Source organism: Pholcus phalangioides, unplaced genomic scaffold (genome assembly GCF_987345545.1).
Source record: "Pholcus phalangioides strain wild (caught in Gottingen) unplaced genomic scaffold, Ppha-v1.0 ptg000005l_1, whole genome shotgun sequence".
Classification (NCBI taxonomy): Eukaryota; Metazoa; Arthropoda; class Arachnida; order Araneae; family Pholcidae; genus Pholcus; species Pholcus phalangioides.
Window position 1 is genome coordinate 10291916 of NW_028301598.1, and position 12714 is coordinate 10304629.

At 35.0% G+C, this 12714-nt stretch overlaps 1 protein-coding gene across 1 annotated transcript in view; it reads left to right on the plus strand.

Moving 5' to 3' along the window:
• Window positions 1–12714, plus strand: part of LOC149086280 (leucine-rich repeat-containing protein 47-like) — a 48431-nt gene that overhangs the window by 4718 nt on the left and 30999 nt on the right. The window contains exon 2 of the mRNA XM_089232308.1: window positions 5226–5393. Within this exon, the coding sequence (XP_089088434.1) occupies window positions 5226–5393 (168 nt within the window). The remainder of the gene's footprint in view (window positions 1–5225; window positions 5394–12714) is intronic.

Genomic DNA, 12714 nt, shown 5'->3' on the forward strand with positions numbered 1-12714 from the left:
AACACGGGCGACTCGAGGAAAACAATTTCTACCCATGCAAAATCTGTTTTTGGCGCTACTGACCACGTTTTTTTGGTCGACAAACCTTTTTCCACCCTTTCAACTCCATTGGGCACCCTTCCTTGAGCGGCGCCCAATATGGCCGCACGGTCCGCCACTGCATTGGTGGGGGAGGGGCATGCTCTTAACAATAGTCAGAGGAAGGAGTTTGTATTAGGAGCATGCTCATTTTACATAACTTCTGTGAGATACCTATTATATATTAATGTCCTACCTTTCCAAAACATGTTGGAGAGAATGAAATGTTTGCACCCTTTCTTGTTTTTTGCACTCCCTCTCGTGCATTGCTGGGATGGTACATTACTCCCTCACGTATTGCTGGAATGTTGTTTAACATTGTATCACCAACAGAACTATTGATTATGTGTGATGAATGGGTTGCACTACAATGCAAATAATTACAAGAAGTGAAATCAGTTCAGAGAATAGATAGATATTGGGCAGACATATTCAAACTTTGTAACCTTGAAAGCAGCCCAAAGTTCAAAATTTTGCCAGTTTTGGTGAAGGCTTTTTTATCTTTAGCACATGGTAACGCAGACAGTGAAAGAGAGTTCATTGTTAACAAATAAATAAAAGTCTGTTCGAACATTGAAAAATCTATCCATCCAATGCTTTAATGGAATAAGACATATGAAATCTTATGTTCAAGGGCATGAAATATTTGAAAAAAATTGTCATTGAGAGAGATGCTGAACTTCTGAAAGCAACTCGTGATTCGTAATATATTAACATGCTATTAGGTTGAAAAATTGTTTAAGTAAATAAGGTATTTATATTTTTCTCGTTTTTTTGCATTTGCTTTTAAATTTAATAATTCCTTTAAATTTTGTGAGAAGCTATTTTTTTTTCACGGAAACCCTTATTATATTCTGCACACACTTTTTTTGCTATATCAGGATGAATAAGATTTTGGTGTTCAAGCAGCAGAAATTCTTGTTGCCTAGGTTTTTAGTATGCATGTTGCTTAATTTGAAAAGAGTCTCATAACTTTTATTCGTCATTTCAGTAATGCTTGTTTTAGTAGTAACAGATGAGATAATTCAGAAAAAATTTAAATGGATTTTAATTTGTAAAGGATATTTATTTAGAATTATTTGTTTCAACCATTTTTGGTAAAACTTTTGGCATTTACTCCTTATATTGCACAGATATAGTTTGGTTTTTTGTTCGGCTCCATTTTCAAAATTTCTGCTCCAAAAATGAAATTTGCTGCTCTGAAATAGATGAGGGGCGCTTGCACCCCTGCAAGTGGGACTTTTTCCAAATACAATTATAATTTCGTTATTGCTATCAGAAACCGTGAGTCGCGATACCGTCACATGAAGTGGCATGGAAAAAAAAAACCACTATATGCCTCCCCCCCCACTTTCATGGAAAATTTCTCCCTTGTTTAAGAAATACCTTAAAAAAATTAAATGCCGATAAACATGATAAAGAAGGTCCTTGGTCAAAACAAAACCTCTCACCATGTTTAAGGCAAAGTGAAACTTGCAACATTACATTTGCATACCCAGATTATTTTTAGTGTTTCCCAACATTGATTCGCTACACAGATGACAACAGTGAGACCCTGTTTTCCACACATAATCATTTATTCAACAATATTAATTTTTAAGTTTTTCATAACAAAAGGTTTAGACTTATCTTGGTAACAAACTTTTCCTTAAAATGTTGGTGTTGATAATTCAACAAAGTGGTTCATTCTCACCGGTTCTGTCTGTCGCGACACGTTACACATCAACACGAGAATTAAAACTTCTCAGTTTGTAAGAACAGTTTGGCTCTCTCCCAGCAGTGCAGGTACAGCAGGAAACCAGAGTCAATGAGTCCAAGGACAACATAGACAGATCGCTGTCTTCTACAGCAAGTTCATTTCATTCGAGAGAAAGATTCATGAAGACATTCTGGTCGGACAACAAAACAACGAGTAGGAGGATAGGCTAAGTGATTGGAACAGTGCCGAAGCATGCTATGGAATTTTCAAAAGTGCATGATGGTTGAGAGGCGACCCTGTGTGTAGCTCTTGGGATGGAACTTCTCATTAATTGTTGACGACTAGAACAAATGCATTGAAACGGGATGAAATGTGAAAAAGTGTTGATTCCCAGTACACTGCTGATATTTGAACTAACAGTTTCCCAGCATCCATCCTTACAACAGCTAATCAAGATGTGGAATCGGTAGCTCTGAGAAATTTGCATATTACAGTGACAGACAACTATTTATTTTCATAACCATTCTGAATAAAATATTTCACAACAATGATATGGGTCATTCCCAAAAAAAGCGTACAAACTGTTTCCGAGACTTTGTAATTTTTTTTACAAAATTTCAGAGCACTCTGGTAGTAATTTTAATTGTTTTCTAGTTCTTCATTTAATTCTCTGTCATGCAGTGTTTCTTAATTTGTTTCAGATAGTATCTAATTCTTTTAAAAAATCATTGTTTGTAGCAAAACGTCAAAATCTGGCTGTCCCAGCTTCAAAAAAGTGTTAAAGAAACTTGGTGCAAACATGGAATTTTTTGTTTCAGAAAACTTGGAACCACATTTTATATGTGTCATAGATGAATAAAACTGACAATAAAATTTTGAAATTTTTTTTTTTTTTTTCTTATGAAAAACTTTTTTTGTTCATGTCGAAGTTTTTCCCATTTTTCTGTTACGGTGATTTGGGAAATATGTTTTTATACCAGATTAAATCTGATAACACTTTTGAGCTCATTGGAAGGTTTACTTTAAATGCTTGATCAACAATTTCGGATTTGACTTTTGCAAAATAACTTATTATTCATTTTATGTCTTTAGTACCAGATTTTTCTCTGTCAGATGTCCACTCTGTTACGTCATTATCATAAATAATTAAGATTTTTTTTTCATCTATATCAGCATCTAGTGATAGCACATGGAGATATGCTTCTAAATATAATAAAAGTTTTCACAAATAATTTAAATTTATAATGGGAAAAAAATAATTTAGGCTAATTTGTCCACTCTGTTACGTCTTCCAAAAACTCAACCAACACAACAGAATGGAAACTATGTTTTAAAGTAAAGTTTTCTTAGTTAAGAGATTTTGAAGTTTTAAGTTAAATCTAATAAGTTATCTATTCAATTTAAACCCTTTACCACATTCTCCCTGTCATATTTTTTTCAGTTAAATACGAAAATTAAATAGTACAGATTGTCAAAATCACTGCCAGGCACAGATCCAGGGAGATTTGGCGTAAAGGAACATTTTAGTATGAATAAAGGTTTGTTATATCACATTATGGAAATACATTCTGTATTTTAAGGGACAGAACAATTATTTCCCTATATTATTTTTGTTTTCTGGCTTTATCCCCCCCCCCCCCAAGTCTCACTGGATATACTAGATCACTAATGTGAGAGACATAAATGCGAGATTTATACCATCATCAAATTACCATTCAATTTCAACAAAAAATGTTGTAGTCTACTGATGCAATTTTTTTATTGGGGGAGTTGACCCCCATGACTCCTTAAAAACTCATATATATTTTGTTTCGAAAATTTTGTATGAACCCTGATAGCTGTTTGGATTAAAATAAATAAAAAACCTAAGCAAATTGCACCGATATGAAATTTTGAATGGTATATATAGTGAAACTTCTCCAAAGACATACACTGTATAATAAATCTGTCTTGAACAGAATCCAAAGATAGTCTCCCCATCAGTGATTAGTGCTGTGATGTGCACTGATATGGAACAGAAACCTGTCTAAAATGGAACATCGTTTCAGTCTCTTGTCGTTTCATTTCATACTGGTTTTACTGTAATTCGTTGACAATTCAAATTCTGCCATTATTTTTATGACAATGATATCCGCATTTACCTAAATTTAATATTGATCGGGTTGGTTCATGAAGTCTGTGTGCAAGAGATAAATACTGCAACAATGCAAATCAGGATAAAATGAGGCTGGTGATCGGACACAGGATAAAAAATATATCTATTCTTTTTTCATTAAAAAAAACTAGTATTACTCTTTTATCAAAATAGTGATGCTATCTAAACAAAAGCAATCGTTACAACGGGAGCACATGAATATATCCTTGTTTAACTCTTTACTGAGGTGGTGGGGCCATCTAGACTCCATGCAGTGCTCATCTTGCCATCCCTTGAGAAAGAAATGGATCTGGACCATCCTATTTTCAGTACCTTTCAAGTCAGTTTACATGTGTTTGACAAATTTGTTTTCTTTCTACATCTTTGACCAAAGTTACCATGGGGTCAAAATGACCCAACCACACCAATTGCATAAGTGTTTGCCTGACAGCCGAATTACTCAGATCAAAATGCCTCAGAAGAATACCAGTTTTCTCGATAATGGTTTCAAATTAAGAAACATCAGATATACAAGGTTTAGCATGGAGATAGTGCTGTTAGGTGTGATCAACATGTTTAGTTGTTTGCAAGGACTGTGTTTCCGACTTTGAATAAGGCCAAATTTGGTGCTTGTGTAAAAATGCTAAATATTATCTGAATTTGTAGATTTTATTTTTTGAGCATATTTTAATCGTACCTGTTAATTTTTTAATCATGAAAATTGTATTCAAAAAACTTAATATATAATTTTGAATGTGTGCCTTAGTAAAAGACCATTTTGAGAAAATATTTAAACAAATTTGAAAAATGTAATGACTTAATTAATGGATGAATAGTCACGTAAAAAACCCATTGCTTTTATGAAAACTCTTTTTGTTGATTTTTTAAATGCACTAATACGCGCTGGGGTCAAAATGGCACCATGAGGCCAGGTAAAGGTTAAAGCTACCCTATTAACAGGATTGAAGCTGCTATGGTCACATTTTTTGCAAAATGCGCAAGAAAATCTTAGAATAAGAAAGAAGTAGTAGCCACTTTCTCTCAAAAATGCGTACAAGAGGTACGAAACGAGTAGGCATCCATCCATCAATCATTTGCATTTTAGTATTTTGTTAAAGCGTTTTTCCAATTTTTAATTTTGTGCTAAAGGAACTTTTTATGTAGCATAAACCCTGCCTATTAAATTTTGTAACGCTAACTGAAATAAAAGTCTGATTGAAGCATTGAAATTGTAACAAATGTGTTTAAAGTATTTTCCTGGATTTGCAGTTTTTTTTCGTTAGTTTCTGTAATTTTTTGTTTATGCCTTTGTAGGTTTTGCAGCTGCTAGACCAAATAACTGTGCTGCATGTGCAAGATGATGTGATTAAGGTGATCTGTAAAGCAAGAGCACAAGACATTCGTCCATACATTGTCTGCTGCATTATAAATGATGTAGATTTCCAGAAGAATAACACACTGAAGAAGTTCATTACTATGCAGGTGCTCAGTATTTTGATTATGTTTTACTCACATGCATTGATACAGAAGAACCATTCTATCTAAAAACTGATGGGAACAAAAAAAAAAAAATTTGAGATAGTTTTCTTTACGAAATAGTCTTTTACATTGTTGAACTTGTGTAATTCAAAGCTCAACAGGACTGCAAAAAAGATTTTTATGAATTATTGAAAGTGTTTATTTTGAATCGTCTAACTCAGCTATTCTCTACCTTTTTTTTGACTCGCTCAGCCCTTTCTGGTATATAATGTCTGGTGGAGCTCCATAGGCCTATTTTTTATTTATTCATCAAAGTTAGTGATTTATTTTTTATTATTCCAAAACTATTATACAGTGAAACTTGTCTAAAATGGGCAATGTATGAGATGGAAACCTGTTTTGAATGGAATGAATATATAGTCGTATGAATAATTAATTATTTTTCAACCATAGAAATCATCTTTCAGACAGAAATTGACTAATGCGGAATCAGAAAGCATATTTAGTCTCTTTTGTGGATACAAAACCTATTAAAATGGAAAGAATTTTTGGCCAAGTTCAAGTTTTTCTCCTTTGGATGAGAAGAGTTGTTCTGATCCCCTTTTGTGAGGTGAGCTCTTTCACTTCTTGGGAAAACGATGAATTCTTTTATCTATCTGAACTAGTTCTGGGGGGGGGGGGTGAGGGGGAGATCAGGCTTTCAATTCCAGGACTATTCAAAGATTTACTATTCAGAATTTAGTAAAAGCTTGTTTGGCATTTCATTTCTGATAGAAATGGTGATTTTTGTTAGAAAAATACTCCTATTTCTTAGAAAAAGTTTGATAATTTCAGGAGAGTAATACGCAGGGGAGACTGAATTATTGTTCATAATTTAGTGATACTGTGATGTGGCTGCTGCAGACTATTTCATTCGGTGTGGAGAAACACCAGCAACAAGAAATGCATATTGAATTTGAACACAAAAATAGAATATATCGTGAAAAGAAACATAGTAACTAATAACATAGTAACATTACACAGTGCCCATAAAGATTATGGTTATCTTACTTTTAAGTATGGATATCTTCTCAATTTATCCTGCTACGTTTTATGTGCTCCGCTATGTTTATTATTATATTTTTAAACATGTCAATTGTGTTAGGTTTCATGACCCCCAGAGGTAAGCTATTCCATTCATTAGCAACCCAATTAGAGAAAAACTCCTTGTGACATCACAGCCTAAAATTGTCCCTTACTAGAAACGACACTGGTGTCCCCTTGTCAAAGCAGTTAATTGACACTTTTAATAACTCATGGTTCATCTTATCCATCCCATTGAAATTTGTGAAAATTTTGATCATCTCTGACACCTGCGTTCCTCCACTGTTAACATATTCAAGAAATCAGGTCTTTATGGCTCAAGCCTTGTCTGCCAACAAGAGCACACATAGCACTTCCCTGCACCGCTTCAACCAAGTATATGTCCCTCTGTAGGTATGTACTCTAAAACTTTATGACACATTCTACTCCAGGACGAACTAAGCAGAAGAATGACTTTAGCAAAATTCGAAAAGCAGGCCTATCATTTGGGAAAGTTGGGAAAAAGCGACTTTCAAAAATACATTTGTCCCCCCCCCCCCCCCCCCACCTGGCAAAGAAACATTTTTAATAATGAAACCAAGCAATCCATTCGATTTTTTGACCCTGCTAGACAATGGTCAGAAAACCTAAGCTACTCGTCAATGAGAATTCTGACTATTCGCAATCATATTTGAAGTTATTCTGGATTGTCTCCCTATCGCCTGAATTCTTGACTACCCCTATTGGCTTCACAATATCTGCAAATTTGTTAATAATACCCTGATCAAGTTTATTGATAAAATGTGGAAGAAAGTATCAGTCCAAGGGCACTACCTTGAGGGAATCCATTTTTCACATGTCAAATCAGAAAATTCCCTGTTCAACATAACCCGCCGCTGTGGTGGTCGAGTGGTTATAGTGACGGACTCGCGATGCGAGGATCCGGGTTCGAACCCCACAGTGGTGGTCGGCTGAAGTTGGTTTTCTGTGGTTCCCAACTTCAAGGCGCGAATGCGAGCCGATCTCCCCGTTACACCGATCTCCCTCGCCACAGAGAGCAACAGGCCTACAACGTTATAAATATTCAATCATTACACTTCACTCACAATTTGAAGTATAGATGGCAGCACTTAAATATCATACACAAAACTAGCTACACACTCAGACTGTTAGGTGTACACACTCACTTTGTTCCAGACTCTGCCACGAAGCTGGGCTGGAAGAGATCTCTGCAACGGGATAAGTCCAGTGGCAGAGACCCTGGCGTTCATTCATTCATTCATGTTCAACATAACCCGTTGTGACCTGTGTTCAACCATGATTCTATCCAATTCAACAAGTTGCTCTCAATATCATGTAAACACTTGAAGAGTTTACGATGTTGGACTCAATCGAATACTTTGTGGAAATCAAGATGAAACATGTACAATCAGTATAGGGCCTAGTATTTGTATCAATAAACATAGTGTAATACTACAATATTTTGTGCTTGTATAAAACGTAAGAGATCATGAAACCTTTTTCATTTATAAATTCATATTTTTCACTTGTTTTCTTTTGGATCCTCTCAAACATTGTACGAAGTCTTCAACAGGGTGTGAAAAAATTATATTTTTGGTTTAAATAAAATTTTCTCGATATAAATTAACTGACTGCATGTTAATTGAAACAAATCTTGTTAATTATTAGAAATGCATGTTTTCAACTAATCTCTCAAATTTTGTTCACCATTTATGAATAAATGAACAATGTGAAATGGAAAATAAACAAACAAACAAGAAATACTGATACTTAAAATCTATTTATGTAACATGAAAGGGCGTTGATCCAAATTAACTTTGCGGATTATCATTTTTCCCTGTAGAGGGCTATAATTCAAGAGGGCTTCCTATCTTTAAGGTGAATGTCTGGTATGAGCATGATTTACACAAGTTCACTTACTGAAAGATATACTTAAACAAGAAATGTATTGAACTACTGAAAGGGACAAAGAACATCTAGGGGGGAAAAATTAGTCGTAAATTTTATGATGCATTAATACTTGCAGGTAAATAATGGTTGAAATTTTCTTAATTAGATGTAAAATTGTAACAAGTGTTGAAAAAAAACAAGATTTTGTAAGCAGTGATACCTTGGCTAACAAACTTTTCGGCTGACAACGATTTTTTTCTGATTTTTCTGCTTCGGCTAACAAATAGGGATTCAGCTAACAAACATTTTTGATGATGTGAATGCATATACTAACGTAAAATAGCTGCATCATGAGCTGAATTTTTGCACCAATCATCAGAATTAGTCACTGGGACCCGATTAGCTCATGTCCACCTCGAAATCTTTTTTCAGATTTCCCTACTCTTTGCTTTTTAAAATTATTCTAACCATTTCATGTAAAATGAAAAATTCAGCCAAAATAGAAAATGCATTGAAAATAAAAAGGTAGCCTGTTTCCAGATCATGCACTCTTTCAGTGCAAGACGGTTTAAGCTGGATAAAAAAATTCCTTTCGCAAAAATGGGGGAAAAGCTGTAGCACAAAATTCTACAATGCTAATGTAATGATTGATGGTTGGATGTCTACTCGTTGCATACCTCCTGTACGCATTTTTGCGAAAGTGGCTCTTACTTTTTTTGCATTCTATGATTTTCTTTTGCATTTTGCGAAAAATTTGACCGTAGCAGGGGTGGGAACTCTGCGCCAATTGCGCCGCACTGCGCCAAAACTAATATCTTGCGCCATCCTGCTCCAATAGCGTATTTTCGCATTTTTCTGCGCCAAATAGCGAATTTTGCTACAGTATGCCCGGAATTTCGGAAAGGACGCCAAAAAAATTTTGTTCCTGCTAGCCACGAAACTTTAACTTTAACTTAAACTTTCTTTGAAACTTAAACTTTAACTTTACGAGAGAGAAGAGCGTGTTTTATTCCACTATACTTAAACTATCGGCCCCTGATCGGGCTTTCCATCGCGAAACCCCGATATTGTCCGTGATCGTGGAACTGAAGATGGTTTGCAATGCCTTTCAGCTTTAAAGTGCAAATTCGAGTGTTTCCGTAAAAAAAAAAAGTCGTCACTGGAAGCAGCAGAAATTACTGTAGTCGATTGTCATTGTGTTAAATCCCCGGGGCTAACGAGAAAGAGAAAAACTCTTTCTTGTTAGCCCCGTTAAATCCCTATGTTTCGTGAAAAAAATTGTCATTCCGGGAGTAAAAAGCGCATGTCCGCCGAATTACGAATGTTAGTTTAGAAACTTTGCCGAATAACGAGTGTTAAATCGCCAATGTTGGCGAATAACGAGCGCTAAATCGACAATGTTGCTGAATAACGAGGGTTAAATCGCCAATGGTGCCGAATAACGAGCGTTAAATCGTCAATGGTGCAGAATAACGAGGGTTAAATCGCCAATGGTGCTGAATAACGAGGGTTAAATCGCCAATGGTGCCGAATAACGAGCGTTAAATCGCCAATCTCGCCAAATAATGAGTGCTGAATCGCCAAACATCGAATTGATACTTCCGAAATTTTCTCCCATTTTGCAACAATTTCTTTCCAAGTATAAAAAAATTAAAAACTTATAAAATTTTTTTAGCTCATTTGAAGTGCTGCTGTTCAAGGCAGCAAATAGTGCCCTCAGTAAGCAAAAATCATCTTAAATAGACGGGTGCAAAAAATTTTATGACAGCTGCTCTTTCAAACAAGGTGTCAAAAGCCTAAAACACCAAAAACAAAAATCAAGCTGATGAAGAGATGTTTCATAGCAAAAGACAGTGCAGTTTTATTTTGAAAAGGGTTGAGGGTTAACAAAAATATTTTTGTTAATTTCACTGCTCCAATTTATAAATATCTGCTCCGAATCCCACATTTTGCTGCTCCAAATCCAGAATTTGCTGCTCCAAAACTGCTCCGAATCCAGAATTTGCTGCTCCAAAACTGCTCCGAATCCTGAATTTTGCTGCTCCATAGCTGCTCCGAAATGGACTTAGTCACTTCCCACCCCTGCCATAGTTTAAGCCTTGGTGCAAGACTCTTAGCATCAAGCTGGACATTCTGGGAGATTATCTTTTCCATCTGCATGTATTACACATGGAAATGAGCTGACAGAATCACAAATGGATGAACACTTGTGAAGTCTATTGGGTTGTGTCAACACAACCTTTGATAGACTGAAGCTGGTGTTGGTTGTGTACATAATGTAAAATAATAAAGATCATTGGTTGGTATTTTGTGTCCTCCTGTAAATTCTCTTGTAATTTGTAAATTTTTTTAATTTGTTAATCTTTAATTTTTAAATTCTCCTGTAAATTTTGAAGCTGTTCATTTTGGTCTGTGATCAGTTTGTCTTTTTCATAGCATTCGTTGGTGTTTTAAAAACTTAACATTAAATTTCGGACAGAAGCTGAATCGAATGAAATAATTTTCCATATAAACCTTAAGGAAATCAAGTTTCAGCTAATGAAAGTGATTCCGGAACAAATCATCTTCATTAGGTGAGGTATAACCATAATATTTTAACTTATGATAACTTACGATAAACTTATATATTGTCTTTAAATTTCCACTACTGGTCCCACGGATTACTAGTTTTCCTTTCGGTGGTTCGATTGTTTAATCAGTGGTCTCGGTCCAGCGAACCACCTATGATTTTAAATGCTGTTGAAGTTAAAGGAAAAATTAAATTCAAATTGCCATACCCTGTTGGTCTTCAAGTTGATTTATAGAATGATAAATGTGATTTCTGAGCTTAAACAGTCTTTTTATTTTGACATCTGTATCTTCTGCAAGTGTTGAAATAGGGGTTACCTCTGTTGCTTTCTTAGAGTTATTTTCGTCCTCTTCATGAGAAGATTCAATGTGCCTTTTGTCACAAGAGTCAGTAGAATTTCACTCAATAGTCTCCACTGGATCACATAAACACAACATGGAGTTTGAATAAAATGGTTTAATCATCCACATGCATGCCAATACAATTTGAATAAATTTCATTCAAAGAAATGAAGATGAGGTACACGATAAACATATATATTCCCAGCCTCAAAATATAAAATAAATAAAAGATGGCAAGACTTACATGAATATGACAGACAGGAAGAACAATTGCTTGGCAAAACTCTCCAAAGAAATGAAGATGAGGTACACGATAAACATATATATTCCCCCTTTGAAGCCTACTTCAGTGATCTGAAAATGTGCCACGGGCTACTTAAATGCTTTGGAATTGTGCCACGGGTTATTTAAGCGATTTGTAAATGTGCCGCTTAGTTAATTTTTACAAAATTAGGTTTGAGGGGGCAAGTCGCATCAGAAAATTTGGGGCCACATTTGGTCTGCGGGTCAAGGGTTTACCATATATGGTTTAATGGTTGGGTCGCTATGAATTTCTTAAAGAGAAAAAACCCAGGTGAAAAACCCAAAAAAAACTACACCCCTAAAACTGCACTTACTCGCAAACAGTATACTTTCTAATTATGTTATTGCATTGCCATACTCTATCTCAAAAGAAATACATAAATAAATCTGTGTATTCAATGCTATTTAGATTATAGGTGTTACAAAAACCCTTGAAAAACGCCATTAAAAATTATACCTTAAAACTTCAATTACTTGCAAACAGTATGCTTTGCAATGATGTTATTGCATTGTCTATATATACTCTGTGACCCCCCACAAGGGTGGGGCTTGCAGGACTCCAACATCTGGGGCAAATATTATTTTTGCTTTTTTTTACACTATAAATTCATGACAGTCTTTTGAATATGGCAGTCCAAGAGGTAAAGTCTAAATATTTTCTTGTTCTTTTTACCTTTTGGCATCTCAATGACCACCATAGGTAATGCCTTTTTGCTCCTAACACTAACCAGTCTGTTTATTGTGTCAATTTCAAAACCCAGTGATTCCGAATTTTCTTGGATTATAGCCGTTGTACATGAAACATGTATATTTTTTATCACTATTTTGATTGACTCTTTTTCCTTTAATTTGAAGCTGTGAAATTCGTATCCTTCTGTATTTAGGAATTGCTTGACCTTTCCCAGTCCTGGATAGTTTCAACTTGTAGCACCTTTCTTTGAATTCCCTTGAAGCAGGGTTGGTAAAAAAACCGGGTTTTTTTGGTTTAAACCAGGTTTTTTTGGTTTAAACCGGTTTTTTGTTTTAAATAGTATTAACATTAAAAACAATGAAATTTCTGAAAAATCATTCAAACTTCTGATAATTAACTAAAATAAAATGTTTATTAATGTAATTAACACTATTCCCATGCTAATTA